This window comes from Castor canadensis, chromosome 11 (assembly GCF_047511655.1).
Source record: "Castor canadensis chromosome 11, mCasCan1.hap1v2, whole genome shotgun sequence".
NCBI classification, from domain to species: Eukaryota; Metazoa; Chordata; class Mammalia; order Rodentia; family Castoridae; genus Castor; species Castor canadensis.
In genome coordinates, this window is record NC_133396.1 from 49,105,522 (window position 1) to 49,123,398 (window position 17,877).

General features: G+C 37.5%; 1 protein-coding gene across 1 annotated transcript; it reads right to left on the minus strand.

Moving 5' to 3' along the window:
* Nucleotides 1–1,476: 1,476 nt before the first annotated feature.
* LOC109692042 (olfactory receptor 1468-like) lies at nt 1,477–2,421 on the minus strand. The gene has a single exon (XM_020172419.1). The coding sequence runs from the start codon at nt 2,419–2,421 to the stop codon at nt 1,477–1,479; it is 945 nt and encodes a 314-aa protein (XP_020028008.1).
* Nucleotides 2,422–17,877: the final 15,456 nt, after the last annotated feature.

The following is a 17,877-nucleotide window of genomic DNA, read 5'->3' on the forward strand; positions in this document are numbered from 1 at the left end:
GGAGAGTTGGCCCAAACAATGAATACACATGTAAGTAAATGTAAAAGTAATAAAATAAAAGAAAGAAAAAATTAAAACTGGCCAGGCTCAGTGACTCAAGCTACTTGGGAGACACAGTACACAGATCAAGGTCTGTCCAGACCAAAAAAATTGTGAAACCCAATCTCAGAAAACAATAATTATCTATCTATTTGTCTGTCTGTCTATCTATCTATGCATTTTTTGTAAAACCAAAATAGCTAATGAAATGGAAGTATCCTGAAACACTACCTTCTTTCCAGATTACAAGAAAATTAATTCTAAGGTCCCTGACTATTTAATCTAGGTAAAGTCAATTTTTACAAATGACACATTCTCAAGTAAATGGATGGAACTGGAGAACATAATCCTGAGCGAGGTTAGCCAGGCTCAGAAGACCAAAAATCATATGTTCTCCCTCATATGCGGACTTTAGATCTAGGGCAAATACAGCAATGTTGTTGGACTTGAGTCACGTGACAGGAGGAGAGCACATACGGGTGGTATGGGGATAGGAAGAAAACACAAAACATGAAAGTGTTTGATGTCCCCACTCCAGAGGAACTAACACAGAACCTTAAAGCAACAGAGGTCAACATGAGAAGGGGATCAGGAACCAGTGTAAAGATCAGTTAGAGATGAATCAAACTGAGTTGTAACACATTTGTACATGGAAGCAACACTAGGAATCTCTCTGTATAACTACCCTAAACTCAACTAGCAAAAATGCTTTGTCTTTCTTATTATGCTTATGTCTTCTCTTCAACAAAATTAGGGATAAGGGCAGAACAGTTTCTGCCTGGAAGCAAGGAGGGTTGAGAAGGAGAGGGCAGGGGAGGAGAGCAGGGGGAGAAATGACCCAAACAATGTACACACATGTGAATAAATGAATAATTTTTTTAAATGACACTATTGTAAAAAGAGTAGGAAAAATTTTTAAGGACAAGGTATGTCAGAAAAACAATTCAGATATGAAAAGGAAGTAGGGGTAAGGGAAAGTTAAGAGATAAAATGTTAAAATTTGTTCAGAAATTGCATGTAGGTGACATTATAAGGAGGCTATGATGTTGACACATTTGGATACCATTCAATTTTAATCTAGGAATACAGAGAGCAATGTAAAATGATACCATACTCAAAGGGCTAAAGGATATAATGATAAAATCTGGGGATAACTTAAGAATGTAAGGAATGAGATCGCATGAAACAGCAGCTTGTACCTGTACATTTTCCAGGATCATCTGAGCAGGACAAAGACAGGCATATACAGGTCGCTAAGATCAGATTTCCTATTTCAGCTACTCATCTGAACATCTTTTCTTTTCTGTATTAAAAACTATACAGCATGTACTTTTAAGTAAAGATCTCAAAGAGAGGGAAAAATCTGCAATAATATTTCAATATAAGTATCAATGTATTTATTGGAGAAAATTATATTAAAAATCCCAAGTGTTACCCTCATGGGAAGAAGGGGATTTCACTCTTACAAAGAACTCTTCTCAGGGCACCATGCATGTCTCTGTTCCTCAGGCTGTAGATGAAGGGGTTCAGCAAGGGAGTCACCACTGTATACATCAGAGCCATGGTAGTCTCCTTCACAGGAGAATTATTAGCTGGTGGAGTTAAGTAGAGACCAGAGGTTGTTCCATAGAATAGTGAGACCACAGAGAGATGAGATCCACAGGTGGAGAAGGCCTTGTGGAAACCCCGAGAAGAAAAGACCTTGAGGATGGAGGACACGATTCCTGCATAGGACATGATGATGAGTAGGAATGGAATGACACCAACGAACCCACCCATAACAAACATCACCAACTCATTAACCTGAGTGTCAGAGCAGGCGAGCTTCAGAAGAGCAGATATATCACAAAAAAAGTGAGGGATCTCATTGTCTTCACAGAAAGACAATCTGGTCATAAGCAGGGTGTGCAACATGGCATGGAACGTGGTCAGCATCCAAGACAGCACCACCAGGCACACACACAGCTTGGGGCTCATGATGTTGGTGTAGTGCAGAGGGAAGCAGATGGCCACATAGCGGTCATAGGCCATGGCCACAAGAAGGAAGCTCTCCAAGTCAGCAAAAAACAGGAAGAAATACATTTGTGTCAGGCATCCTGCATAAGAAATGGAGGGTACTTGGCTTTTTATGATATGCAACAGTTTTGGAATGGTCACAGAGGAAAAGCAGAGGTCAGACAAGGACAAGTTGCTGAGAAACAAATACATGGGTGTGTGGAGATGGGAGTCCAGTAGAATGAGGACAATGATGAGGAGATTCCCCAAGATGGTGATAAGGTACATGGCCAGGAACAGGACATAGAACAAGTGTTGGTTCTCTGGCTGGATGGGTAGGCCCAGGAGGAGGAACTCTGAGGTGACAGTTTGGTTCCTTTCTGTCATACTTTATCTTCAATATCTTTAAGAGAAAATACCATGGTCCCTTGAAAATCTAAATAAAGAACATATTTTCATGTTCACGTTCTGTATTTTCAATAACTGATCTCACCCTCATCACCATAATCTCTGAATGCCAAATGTCTATAATCTCTATAATTTTAATGGCTTTCCTGAACTCTCAATAACATCTTTTAGTACTTTATCATCTCCTACACTGTATATCTCATAGTTTCTCATAGGCAACTGTAATTGGCTTCTGTTCTAGGGGTATCTTACATTTTTATGTTCTTGGATGATTTTTCAGAACCCTATACTCTTATAAATCTATATATTCTCCCAAGGAAAAATTATCTGCAACAATATCTTATAACATAAGTGTAAATATTTTACTCACCTACCAAACTCTGTATCCAGTTGCTTAATCACTGTCTTCCCTTCCGTGTGTTACAGGCAAGTTCAACTCAGTAGATTCCAAATGAAACTCATGATTGCAGTTTCCTCTCTCCCAACTTCTCATTCTCCTCTAACTTATTTAAGAGTTCTGTATTAAATCAGAAACCTTGAATTTATTTCATTCATTCCTTTTTCTTACTTTCAATTCAATTCTACATACTAATATAGATTCTCTCCTTCATTCTTCTGCTACTTCACCCATTCCTCATCATAAGACTGTGTTCCTAGAACAAGATGACACCTTTTCTTTCCTAGACTAATGAAGCAGACTCTCAATTCATGTTCTTATTTCCATACCTCAATGTCCTCAAAGCACTTTCAGTTGCTTTGTTCACAGTGTGGTATATGTAAATCTGCATATTGATTCAGGGAATTGTCTTTGGTCTTAAGACAAATATGCAGGTCCTTTCAAGGGCACAAATGATGCTTCACTACCTGATCTGGGCCTACTTCCACAGCTTCATACGTCTCAACAGAGATATATGCATTCCACTTTGAAGTAAGGCTGGGATTGAAAGTCCTTATTTCCTGCTTCTTGTCTATAACCCCCTGATGTTTTTCCTGCTGATCACTTTGTCTCCTCTATTGCCTCTTAACATGGCATCCCCCTTCATGTACGTTACATGACCCTGCAGAACAAACTTAACCTTCTCCCAGATCAAGTGAAGCCTGTTGCCATTTTCCCATAGCCTCCTCTACTCATCCCATAGCACTCAGGGTCATTGATCAATTGTTTCTGGCTTACTTCATACCAAACTGTAAACTCCATGCGTGAAAATTTGCTTCTGCCTGCATGACTGCAGCAGGGCCAGCGCCTGACATGGTGCCTGGATAGAACATTACTAAGTATATTTGTTGTTCGGTGCTTCAGCTGAGACACAAATTCCTTCATTTTTAAAGGCAGCAAACTACCAACAAGTTAGAATAACTATTCCTCTTAAATATTGCCTGAACATAAATTCAGTACCATTTAGCACTAAATTACATAATTTGTCATTTATGAAAAATGATGTAGGACTTACTTCAGTAATACTAGTTACAGAAAATATAACTCTATGCTTCCATTCACATGACCTTATTGATGCCAGTGTCAAAAAACATCTGATCAGTATTTTATAAACTATGAGAAAATTAAAAAGAGGCATACATGTTTTTCAAAACCTCACCTGAGGTTTACCTCAGATGTCTATAGATATGTCATCATTCATAATATACAGCAACTTAGCTAGGTCCTGATACTAATTTTTTGTTAAATACCAGTTCTAGATAGTACCATGGAGGTATTTTTACAATGTTATTAACATTTAAGTAGATTAAAAGTACATTATCCTACATGATATGATAAGCTTCACAAATGAATTGAAGGATGTAAGAGAAAAAAATGCAGAATTCTGCCCCTAGAATTAGGATTTATCAGTATCCAGTGTTCCTTTAAAAAAATGTCCACAAAATACATACATACACACAAACATATACTCACACTATTGTGGTTTCTTGTGGACAACCCTGACTAATGAACCCCAGTATATCTCAAAACTGGCAAAGACATCTGAGGAGGTACATTAACAGATTTGGACAGCTCTTTCACTTAAACTCTATAAATGAGTCTACCCGCTGGAATCTTCACCCTGTTGATGGTGTTTAATGCAGCAGCATTAACAGTTGGACACTTGAATATTATAGTGGTGCTGTATAGAGAGAAGGAACATTTGGAGAAAATCACGCACCTTGTTTCTCCAAAACACGCTTTCCTGTTTCAGTAGGATGCATACCTCTGTAGGAATATATAGAGGGAACACAAACTAGACACACACTTGCAGGTGTCACCATTGATGAACTAATGACATTCAAATCCTTTTCAGCTGGTAAATCTGGACATCGCATCTTTTTCAACCTGAACTATCCATAAGAATAACTGACAAGTGTTTCTAACATTTCATGTACATGCAAGTCAGCTTACTTGTATAAACAGTGATGCTGCTTCTGTAGCCCAGTTTTTACACTTAAATGAACCCAGATGATGTCAATACTCTGCAACAATTTACTCAGTCAGTGGATTGCACTTGAGGTGCAAGTATATACATTGCCATTCAAATATAGATTACTAAACTCCTCAGACTAATTTAATCATCATCTCTGAATCTCTGTCTCAAATTTATTATGATTCTGAGTTGAAAGCAAAATAGAAGAAGGCTTAAAAACTGCTGCATTGAACCGCATCCCACAGAACTGTTACTATGTTGAGACGATGAGATCCTGGGAGAATACCTTGCAAGGAGGTAATAGTAATGCACCCTCGCATTAATAAAAAGATTATGCAAGGTGGCTATGAATCAAAATACTTCTACAATGTAGCGGTCTTGGGAGGCAAAAATACGGCAAATAGACAAGGCAGTATATTATATGGTGTTCCTGCAGAACACCATACGGCATAGTAAATCAAAACTCCCATTGTGGAAAGACAGTAATACGCCAGCCCAACTTCCCTCCTCAAAACTCACCTAGAAGGTCTGAGACTGACTCCTGGATGATGACCTAAGACTTGGCTCCCTTTTATTCATTACAGGCAAAGGAAGTAACAGTCTTTGTATTCATGACCTATGTCTGCACCATCCCTTCTCACTCCTCCCTTCCAGTCAGCCATGGGCCTAAGAGGCTCTGCATCCCAGAGGAGTCCAGATCCTGGAGTAACTCATTAAAGAAAAAGCAATTACCCTGGACCTCTTTAGGATCAATTCTCTCTAGAGTCCTGTAGTGGTGACTAATTCATTATAATCTCTGATCACACCTGAATATTCTTTTGTGGAAGATGGGGATGCAGAGAAGACATGGATGGATGCTGACTCTTTGACCACTTACAAAAGGAACTGGAATTCTATGGGACAATAGCATGCTTTTTGAGGGGGAGGTGAAAATTATTGGCAAACTGCTAAAGTATTCTGAAACCACACTGAGAATTATTCAAATTACCAGAGGAGTTTAAAGGTTGGCATAAGAAGTCACTCTAGGTTTTGTAGCAGAGAGCCACCATGAAAATACATGCTTCAGAAAGATTTCCAAGCCACAATCTTTGAGTACATTTGTACAGAGGCTCTTGAAGAGGCAAACATAATAATATAAAAATAATACTTCTATGACCCATATGGGTTTATATGCCACTATATGAAAAAGAACAGGAATAAAAGCATTCCCTCAGATCATGGTCAACTTTTCCTTGGGTAAAGATAAACAAGTAAGTCCGGATTCACACCCCTTTATATTTTTAGCTCCATACATCTCTAGGAAAATATTAAAAGCACCCAACACCATGATCATCCATGCACTTTCTGTGTCAGCTTAACTCCTATGGTGTGTTCTGTCCCCTTGCCATTTATCATGCCAAAGGTAGCATTCACAACTCCTGTTTCCACTACCTGTGCCTTGCATCTGCAGTAACTGTCTTGATAAGATGCTGTTCCAGGCAATACCATGCAAACTTTCATTTCTAGCAAATCTTCATCCTTGTAGCTCTTGCCTTTATTGGGTTATTATAGATTATATTGACAATTTTGGATATGGATCTACTAAGCGGCGCCTATGAATTTCACCAGAATTTCAAACCCAGTTCTCCCTGTTCAGATTCTCTAAAGTGACCAGGTTTTCTCTTGGCAATCACTATCAATCACATCAGTGAGAATGACACCTCTGATCTTTTACACTGGATTACATAAGAACCAGAAATGACTGGAAAGTAGGCTCAACATCTAATTCAGCAAAACTGGTGTTACTTCCCCTCCAAGAATATACCTATACATTCACCTCTGTAAAGTGTGCAATTAAATAGATTTTTGTAAATTCACAGTCATGTATCCATCTCACAATCAAGTTTAGAACCTATTCAACAGCTCCCAGGAACTCCTGTGACCATTAATGGCTTAACTCCATTTTCCTTGCCCTACCCAATCCCAGCCATAAGCAACTTTACTTTGTACTTTATATATTTGTGAATTGTCTATCTTTGATATTTCATATAAAATAGAATTATACCATATACACAATAGAAATACACAATATGTGTTTTTTTCCTTTATTATTGTGCTGGGTGGAGGTACATTGTGGCATTTACAAAGGTTCTTATAACGTATTAAATATATCACACTTGAATTCACCTCCTTCACTGCTCTCCTTCATCGCCCCCCCCCCAATTCCTGAATAGTTTACATACATATGTACATAGTATTTGTACCATATTCACCCTCCTACACCATTTCTCCCACCTTCTTTGCCTCCCACAATTACCAAAACCCAGACAGGACCTGTTCCGCCTTCCTGTTCTCCTATTTTGTAAAAGAAAAAAATGAGATGTTTGTTTGTTTAAGATAGCTACACAGGGAATTTCCTTGTGACTTTTCCATGTATATATGTACAATAAGCCAAACTGGTTCATCTCCTCTATTTTTATTCTTTCTACCAGCTCTTAAAAATCCTCAGCAACTTGCAAAACCCAAACTGGGGGTCAAGTCTTTACATATGGATCTCTTAGATGTCAACACACAAACCACAGAAACCATCCAGCTGACCAGCTTTGGCAGATAAGAAAGATGCAAAGCAGTGTAAAATACATGAGTGGATCAATTTTAGTCTTCTATATACTGTTCTATATTCTTAATTCTGATATATATTTCTATCTTTTCTTAACATGACACTTTCCAGATTATAACTTAATAGTAAATCTGAAATCCAGGAACTGAGCATTTCCAAGATGAATTTTTTCAGTTTCAATTCCTTTCATATAAATTTATAATCAGATTATCTGTTTTCACACAAAACTTCCTATTGGAATATTGATAATAAATTTATTGAATCCTTAGATCTGTTTCAGATGTAAGGATATCTTCACAATAGTAAGTTCCAATCCGTGGACACGGATATCTATTCATTTCCTCAGTTCTTCTTTAATTTCTTTTTCAGTGTTTTTTGATACACATTTCACATATATTTTGTGGTCTTAAAAAGGTTTTCATTTATTTTGTTAACTTTTAATTTATAAATAATAATTATAATTAACATTGGGTATATTATCACATTTATGTATATATGCATTATGAAATTATTAAATTAAGCTAATTTACACACCTCAAGTACTTAACTTTTTATGGTGGGAATGGTTTATATTTATTCTCTTTGCATTTTGTGGTTTACACTACTTTTTATTAACTGTAGTCATTCTGAGCAATAGATCTAAAAAATTTGCTGCCATCTAAAATTTTCCTGGCTCTTTCACTTAGTGTAATGTGCCCAGGTACACAATGTTGTTGCCAGAGATAACATTTTCTTCCTTTTTAAGTCTGAATATTATCTGTAGTGTGTATGTGCTACATTATTTTATCCATTCATCCATTGACACTTAGATTGCTTCCCTCTATTGGCCATTATGAATAATTATGTAATGGATGTGGGAGACTTAAGAGTCTGACTGAGGAGTTGCATAACTGATTCATATTGTAGTTCCCCTTTACTTTTCCTGACTAACCTCCATATTGTTCCCATAACAGCTGCACTAATTTACATGGTCACCAACAGTGTACAAAGAATCTCTTTTCACTTCTTTATCATACCTTTCATCAATTTGATTACAGTCATTCTAACAGGTGTAAGGGGATACCTCATGAGGATTTAATTTGCATTTCCCAGATTATTAGTTTTGAGCATTTTTCCATATATATGTTGTCCAGTTGCTTGCCTTCTTTTGAGAAATGTCTGTTCATGTCCTTTTCCCTATTAAAAATCAGGCTACTGGGGTATTTGCCTATTAGTTGTTTCAGTTCCTTGAACATAACCCCTTCTAGATAATGTTTTATAAATATTTTCTCCTATTCTGTGTGTTTTTGTTTTGTTGTTTGTTGCTATGCTTATAGAGAAAAGTTTAAGTCTGATGCAATCTTATGTCTTATTTTTGCTTTTGTTGTCTATAATTTTTAACCTCATCTCCACGAAATCATTGTCCAGATCAAAGTCATGGAGCATTGCCTTTGTGTATTCTTCTAATACTTTTACAGTTAGAATATGTACAAGAAAGTCTTTGGTCCATTTTGAGTTGATTTATGTATCTTGTGTGAGAAAAGGGAGATGCTTAGGAGTATTTCTTTTTATCTTGCCTATTTTGTGTTCTGAAAGTCTCTATACCTGGATGACTTTGTCTTTCTCAAGTTCAGAGCAGTTTTCTGCTTATTTCATTGAATATATTTTCTATACCTTTAGCTTCTACCTTTTCTCCTTCTTCTGTACCCATAGGTATAAAGGAAAGACCATTTGGTCTTTTGGTGGTGTTCCAGAGGTCTTGCATGTTCTCTTCATAGTTCCTTGGTATTTTTTCTTTGTCTTTGGCTGATTGGTCTAATTATTCTACTTTATCTCTAATCCCTGATACTCAATTTTCAACTTGTTCCATCCTATTAACAAGACGTTCAACTGAGTTTTAGTTGGGTTCTTGAACTTTGTATTTCCTGAACTTCAAAATGACTTTTTCAGGTTTTGTATCTTTGTTGAAATCCTCTTTCACATTCTGTGTTGTCTTCCTTATTTCATTCAGATTTTTAAAATTCTCTTAGAGTTCCTTCAGCTGTTTTTTGTATTCTCTTTGAATTCATTCAGGTCGGTATCCATGTCCTCTTTAATTTCATTAATCATTCTTATTGTTCTTTTGAGTTCATTGTTTGAAATTTCATCATTTCACCATCATTTCAGTCCCTTTTCATGGAATTATTGACTTTTGGAGGAGACATGTTCCCTTGTTTTCTCATAGTACTTGTGTTTCTATGTTGGAATTTATACATGTTAGGCTAAGTCATTTATTGGATGTTTTATTCACCTGTACTCTTTCAGTTGAAATAGTCTCATTGTTCATGTAGTACTCTGTAGTGGCCAAGTTGAGGTCTTATTTCTCATCACTGGTCTTTGAGGGTTGCTCAGTTAACCAAGCATTTGTCCATGTGCTCTGGGCACTAGGCCTGATTCCCAATACTGCTCAGATTGAAGTAATCTACCTAGAGTCTCATGTAGGAGGATTAGTTGTCTACTTCTGGGCTGATTTCACATGGAAGCTACCTTACTTTATGTACTTGGAGCTTCTTTTGGCTGCAGGGAACTTTATAGACTATAGGCAAGACAGGTTCCCCCTTGTTTCACACTACCCCTAGTTTGTGTCCCTGTGGGCAGCAACCATCCAAGCCTCATGGTAACTCCCAATGTTTCAGAGAGTAGAGGAAGCAAACAGAGCACTGAAGTCTTCACTATTTGGGGAGAACTGAGGAACCTAGTCACTCTGCTTGCTGGTCTTAACTCACACGACTTTGTCCAGCAGTTCACATTCCTATGTTGAGGAGTGGGATGCACATGTTTTGTGATTGAGTGGGTCTAGACTCTGGGCCTTCAATCTCAACTGTCACCCAACATATGCCAGGATTCAGCTCCAGGGATTGTGTCTTAGTGCTTTCAGACCCTGCCAAACAAGTTTCTTCCCTGTGTGTTGGAGGCCGTGGCTATCACATGATTTGGAGAGTCTGTGTGCAGGGCTCTGAAATCTCCTAGCAGTCAGTTCAGAGAGCAGAATGAAGGCCCTAGAGGCTGAATTTAAACCAACCACAAGCTTCGTGCATTGTTTCTGCCTGAGCATCAAACAATTGTACTCCCTCCTGGCAGCATATCCCTCTCAAGTTGGTGCCTTGATAACTCCTTCTAAGATTAGGGGAGCAACAAAATGTCCTTCTTTGCCAAGAATATCCTTCCACACCAGAGCAATCACTGTCACGAATATCCCTCACTGGGCTTAAGTCTTGTGGGAGTGTGGGCTTATCTTGAAGCTAGAGTTGCCAGTCTGCCATAGGTCCAACTGTTTTACCTTTTGATGGCATCTTTTCTTGGGCTTCAAACTGTTTTCTTCTCTCTCTCTCTCATATATACTCTCCTGTGTTACCTAACTATTCATATTGACAGAGTTTTAAAAAGATTGAAATCAGAATACATAGTCTGCATTCCCACATTCATCACATTCATTGCAACATTTTCATAACAGCCAATTTATGCAATCAACCTGTGTCCATTAACAGATGAATGGATAAAGAAAGGTAAAATATATCCAAAATAGAATACTATTCATTTTTAAAGAAAGAATTTTGTAATTTTTACAACATGGTTGGAACTGGAAATGGTATGTGAAAGAAATAAACCAGACACAGAAAAACAAATATTCTCCCTTGTATGTGGAATCTAAAAAAAAAATTAAATGCAAAGAAACAGAGATAGACTGAGTCTGCGGCTCAAGTGGTAGAATGCTTCCATAGCAAGTACATGACCCTTACTTCAATCCCCTGTATTCCCCCAAACAAAAGAAGACAAACAAGCAAACAAAGAAGCAGTAAATAGAATGATGGTTACCAGGTCTGGGTAATCACCTATCCAGTCCTGGTAATCATCTATCCACTCACACCTATCCTCCTAGCTACTTGAGCAGCAAAACTTCATAGCATTTTTGTGAGGACTGACACAGACATTACTATTATAAAGTTTTAGCATGTTACCATGTGTATAACATGCACTCATTAATGTTATCAATTTCTGTGCTAATGTATTGTCAAATATCTCCTAGCAGGCTAGACACAGTAGCTCACACCCATAATCCCAGCTACTCAGGAGCCAGAGATTAAGAAACACAATTGGAATGGAAAGAATTTTTTATCAAAATTGTAGTGGACATTTATGGGGACTCATGAATACTAACCTCATATTCAGTAGTGAAAGACTAAAAACATTGCTATAGATCAGAAATAAGAACAAAGACTGTCTATTTTCATTTCTGCTATTCAACAAATCATTTGGAATTCTTGCCAGAGAAACTAATAGAAAAGTTTAAAAAGCAAAATTGACAAAAAGAAGTAAATCTATGTTTATTCACAGACAGCCTGATCCACTTTATAAAAAGATCTGAAGGAATAAAAAATAGAGTTAGCAGATGTATTCAGTAAAATTATAGGGTACAAGATCAACACACAAGAATCACTACAACTACTATACACTGACAATAAAAAACCTGAAAATGAGATTAAGAATATGATTGTATTTATAATAGCATTCAAAAGCATTAAACATGGAGATTCCAAGATGGCAGCTAGAGGGAGGAAACAGAAAGTGAGCCTCCTATAGTTAAATCTTGGAGGGACACTGGAGACACACTTTGCAGGCAAAATCACTGAGAAGAGGCAAAACATTGACCCCCTCCACACCTCCAGCTGGCGCAGAGAATCTCCACTTCACGTTAAACAGAGAAACAAGGAGGGAACCCGGACTGACAGTTGCCCACGCCCAGATGGCTTGGGAAGATACGGACAAGGTGAGCTTCGCGGTACCGTGGTACTCCCACAGACAAGCTTGGGCCAGAGCAGCATACCCAGACCTCCACTCAGGGAAAAGAGAAACTGACTAATAAGCAATAAGAACAATAAAGACACGCGGGAAAGAGGGTAGGGTGCACTGAGCGCCGAAGATTGGGGGAAGGGAATCCTTCCCGGGACTGTAAATAAACAAGCCGGGTGGGCCGGAGAGGCTCTGGCAGGAGCGGTGGCGCACACCCAGCAACCAGGAGCAGGAAAGCTTGTGAGAGTGTTGGAGGGAGGAAAACTCCACAGGAGAGGAGGGAAGACCCACTTCCCATGAGAGCTGTAAACAAACATGGCCGCTGGCAGGAGCAGCAGCACCGCCCAGTAATCAGGAGCAGGAAAGCTTGTGAAAGCAGAGGTGGGAGGAGAACTGCACAGGAGAGGGGGGAAGACCCACCTCCCACATGATCTTAAATAAACATGCAGGCCTGAGAACGCAGGTGCAGTGTCACCTTTCCCAGTGCTTGAAAAGGGGAAAGCTTGTAGCAGAGGCTCATGCACAGGAGAACTCTGAGTAAACAAAACCTGTAGGGCCTGGTGAGTGCTAAGCTCACCCCTGAGATCTGCATAAATAACGCCTCCAGCAACAGCAGGCTGACAGCAGTGGGCAGGCAAGACACAGCCGCAGACACCGTTCTCAGAACTGTCTCCAGACTCTTTTTTTTTCTCTTTTTCTCCCTACCTTTGATGAGAGAACAACCGAATTACACCTGCATGCTGAAAAACTTACTGAAACTGTATTGCATTTGAACTTGGGACACTTGGTGGGTTTTTTTTTGTGTGTGTATGTGTAGTTTTGTTCTACTTTATGCATCCCCTTTGATGAGACAACTACAGAACAGCATCTGAGGCACCATCTCCAGGATTGGAGAGTAAGACGGACACCCAAATTATTAAGACTGAAACTTCATTGCATTTGAACTTGGAGGTTTTTATATTTTTTGGTTTTTTGGTTTTTTTTAATTTTCTATTTTTCATTTTATTTTATTTTATTTTTATATATAGATATTTCTTTCATTTACTTATTTTTTATTTTTATTCTTATCTTTTTTTTTATTTTTTATTTTCAATCCTCTCTGTCTTTCTAATGCCTATTCACCTTACTGTCGATTAGTACACTAACGCTCCCTGTCTTTCTTTCTTGTCTGATTCCTTGTTCTGTTTTCTCCTTCTTGTCTGTTTATTTGTTTTTCCCTTTTCTTTAACTTCTTGCTTTCCATCTCCACTCACCCTTCCATTCTAAATATCACCATTGTTATTATTACAAGCTAGAAAATACTTAATTGCACACAGTACAGGGACAGTAACAACACCAAAGACAATGATGGGAAAATAGAAAAAACAGGGAAACCAGTTTCCCCACAGCAAAAAATTAGTACAGGAACCAGAGGGGAATGAAGAGAACAGAAACTCAGATCCAGACTCCAACAAAATGAAGATAAACTATGCCAAAGGGCCCAATGAAGTCCACAAGAATAATTTAAAAGAAGACATACTACAGGTACTCAATGAGAATTTTATAGAGATGATACTGGATAGGGTCAACCAAAATGTACAGGAGACACTCAAGAAATTCCAAGACAACAAAAATAGGGAATTTGAAAAAGCAAAAGAAGAAATAAAGGAAACCATAGAAGCACTGTATAAACACAAAAGTGAAACAGAGAACACAATGAATAAACAGATAAATGAACTCAGCACAAAAATAGACAACATTAAAGAAGAAACCACCCAGGATATGGAAAACCTCAGAAAAAAGAATGAAACAGAACTGCAAAACAAAATGGAAGGCCAATCCAGCAGAATAGAACAAACAGAAGTCAGAATATCAGAACTTGAAGATGAAATGGTAATTAAAGGAAAAATTGAAGAACTATTAATTAAACAACTCAAGACCTGTGAAAAGAAAATGCAAGAACTCACCAACTCCATCAAAAGAACAAATGTGAGAATCATGGGCATTGAAGAAGGAGAAGAGGTGCAAGCAAAGGGAATGCATAATATATTCAACAAAATAATAACAGAAAATTTCCCAAATCTAGAGAAAGATATTCCCATACAGATGCAAGAGTCCTCCAGGACACCAAACAGACCATATCAAAACAGAACAACCCCATGACATATCATCATTAAAACAACAAGTTCAGAAACTAGGGAAAGAATATTGAAGCCTGTAAGAGAGAAAAAACAAGTAACATACAAAGGTAAACCCATCAAAATCACAGCAGACTTCTCAACAGAAACATTAAAAGCAAGAAGAGCTTGGGGTGAGATCTTCCGGGCACTGAATGAAAATAAGTTCAACCCCAGGATACTCTACCCAGCAAAACTATCATTCAAAATAGATGGAGCAATAAAAGTCTTCCATGATAAGCAGAAACTAAAACAATATGTGACCACAAAGCCACCACTACAAAAGATTCAGGCAGCACCAAACCACAGGAAAAGAAAAAGCAAGACAGTAGAGAGTAACTTCAACTTAGGTACACACAATCAAACCTTCAAACAACTAAGACAGGAGTCACCACATACCTATCAGTACTAACACTAATGTTAATGGACTTAATTCACCCATCAAAAGGCACCGATTGATGAAATGGATTAAAAGGGAAGATCCAACAATTTGTTGCTTACAGGAGACCCATCTTACCGATAGATATAAGCACAGGCTTAGGATGAAAGGCTGGAAGAAGATTTACCAAATCAATGGCCCCCGAAAACAGGCAGGAGTAGCAATACTTATCTCTGACAAAGTAGACTTCAAACCTACATTGATCAAACAAGATAAAGAAGGACATTCCATACTAATAAAAGGGGAATAGAACAAAGGAAATAATATCATCAATTTGTATGCACCCAATGTCAATGCACCCAATTTCATCAAACATACCCTGAAAGACCTAAAAGCATATATTAACTCCAACACAGTGGTCGTGGGAGACTTTAACACCTCATTATCATCAATAGATAGGTCATCCAAACAAAAAATCAATAAAGAAATCCTAGATCTAAAATATACAATAAATCAAATGGACCTAGTTGATGTCTACAGAACATTTCATCCAACTTCTACACAATATACATTCTTCTCAGCAGCCCGTGGAACCTTCTCCAAAATAGATCATAGCCTAGGGCACAAAGCAAGTCTCAGCAAATATAAGAAAATAGAAATTATACAGTACATACTATCTGATCACAATGCAGTAAAAGTAGAACTCAACAACAAAAGTAAAGACAAAAAACATGCAAACAGCTGGAAACTAAATAACTCATTACTTAATGAACAATGGATCATTGATGAAATAAAAAAGGAAATTAAAAAGTTCCTGGAAGTCAATGAAAATGAAAACATAACCTACCAGAACCTATGGGACACAGCTAAGGCAGTCCTGAGAGGAAAGTTTATAGCCATGAGTGCATATATTAAAAAGACTGAAAGATCCCAAATCAATGACCTAATGATACATCTCAAACTCCTAGAAAAACAAGAACAAGCAAATCCCAAAACAAATAGGAGAGAAATAATAAAAATAAGAGCTGAAATCAATGAAATAGAAACCAAAAAAACCATACAAAGAATTAATGAAACAAAAAGTTGGTTCTTTGAAAAAATAAACAAGATTGATAGACCCCTGGCAAACCTGACTAAAATGAGGAGAGAAAAAACCCAAATTAGTAGAATCAGGAATGCAAAAGGGGAGATAACGACAAACACCATGGAAGTCTAGGAAATCATCAGAGACTACTTCGAGAACCTATATTCAAATAAATTTGAAAATCTAAAAGAAATGGACAGATTTCTAGATACATACGATCATCCAAAACTGAACCAAAAGGAAATTAATCACCTGAATAGATCTATAACACGAAATGAAATTGAAGCAGCAATCAAGAGTCTCCCCAAAAAGAAAAGTCCAAGACCTGATGGATTCTGTGCAGAATTCTATCAGACCTTTAAAAAAGAACTGATACCAACCCTCCTTAAACTGTTCCACAAAATACAAAGGGAAGGACAACTGCTGAACACATTTTATGAAGCCAGTATTACACTTATCCCAAAACCAGGCAAAAACATCTCCAAAAAGGAGAATTATAGGCCAATCTCCTTAATGAACATTGACACAAAAATCCTCAAGAAAATAATGGCAAAACCGAATTCAACAACACATCAAAAAGATTATTCACCACAATGAAGTAGGCTTCATCCCAGGGATGCAGGGGTGGTTCAACATACGAAAATCAATAAACGTAATAAACCACATTAACAGAAGCAAAGACAAAAACCAATTGATCATCTCAATAGATGCAGAAAAAGCCTTTGATAAGATCTGAAACCATTTCATGATAAAAGGTCTAAGAAAACTAGGAATAGAAGGAAAGTACCTCAACATTATAAAAGCTATATATGACAAACCTACAGCCAGCATTATACTTAACAGAGAAAAACTGAAACCATTCCCTCTAAAATCAGGAACCAGACAAGGATGCCCACTGTCTCCACTCCTATTCAACATAGTACTGGAATTCCTAGCCAGAGCAATTAGGCAAGAAGAAGGAATAAAAGCAATACAAATAGGTAAATAAACTGTCAAAATATCCCTATTTGCATACGACATGATCCTATACCTTAAAGACCCAAAAAACTCTACCCAAAACCTCCTAGACATCATCAATAGCTATAGCAAGGTAACAGGATATAAAATCAACATAGAAAAATCATTAGCATTTCTATACACTAACAATGAGCAAACTGAAAAAGAATGTATGAAAACAATTCCATTTACAATAGCCTAAAAAAATCAAATACCTAGGTGTAAACCTAACAAAAGATGTGAGAGACCTCTACAAGGAAAACTATAAACTTCTGAAGAAAGAGATTGAGGAAGACTATAAAGTGGAGAGATCTCCCATGCTCATGGATTGGTAGAATCAACATAATAAAAATGTCGATACTCCCAAAAGTAATCTACATGTTTAATGCAATTCCCATCAAAATTCCAATGGCATTCATTAAAGAGATCGAAAAATCTACAGTGAAATTTATATGGAAACACAAGAGGCCACGAATACCCAAGGCAATACTCAGTCAAAACAACGCTGGAGGTATCACAATACCTGACTTCAAACTATATTACAAAGCAATAATGATAAAAACAGCATGGTACTGGCACAAAAACAGACATGAAGACCAGTGGAACAGAATAGAGGACCCAGATATGAAGCCACACAACTATAACCAACTTGTCTTTGACAAAGGAGCTAAAAATATACGATGGAAAATTGCAGCCTCTTCAACAAAAACTGCTGGGAAAACTGGTTAGCAGTCTGCAAAAAAACTGAAACTAGATCCATGTATATCACCCTATACCAAAATTAACTCAAAATGGATCAAGGATCTTAATATCAGACCCCAAACTCTAAAGTTGATACAGGAAAGAGTAGAAAATACTCTGGAGTTAGTAGGTATAGGCAAGAACTTTCTCAATGAAACCCCAGCAGCACAGCAACTAAGAGATAGCATAGATAAATGGGACCTCATAAAACTAAAAAGCTTCTGTTCATCAAAAGAAGTGGTCTCTAAACTGAAGAGAAC

Excerpts from the sequence above, each read along its gene's own strand:
- LOC109692042 (XM_020172419.1), bottom strand. The coding sequence starts at position 2,421 with ATGACAGAAAGGAACCAAACTGTCACCTCAGAGTTCCTCCTCCTGGGC.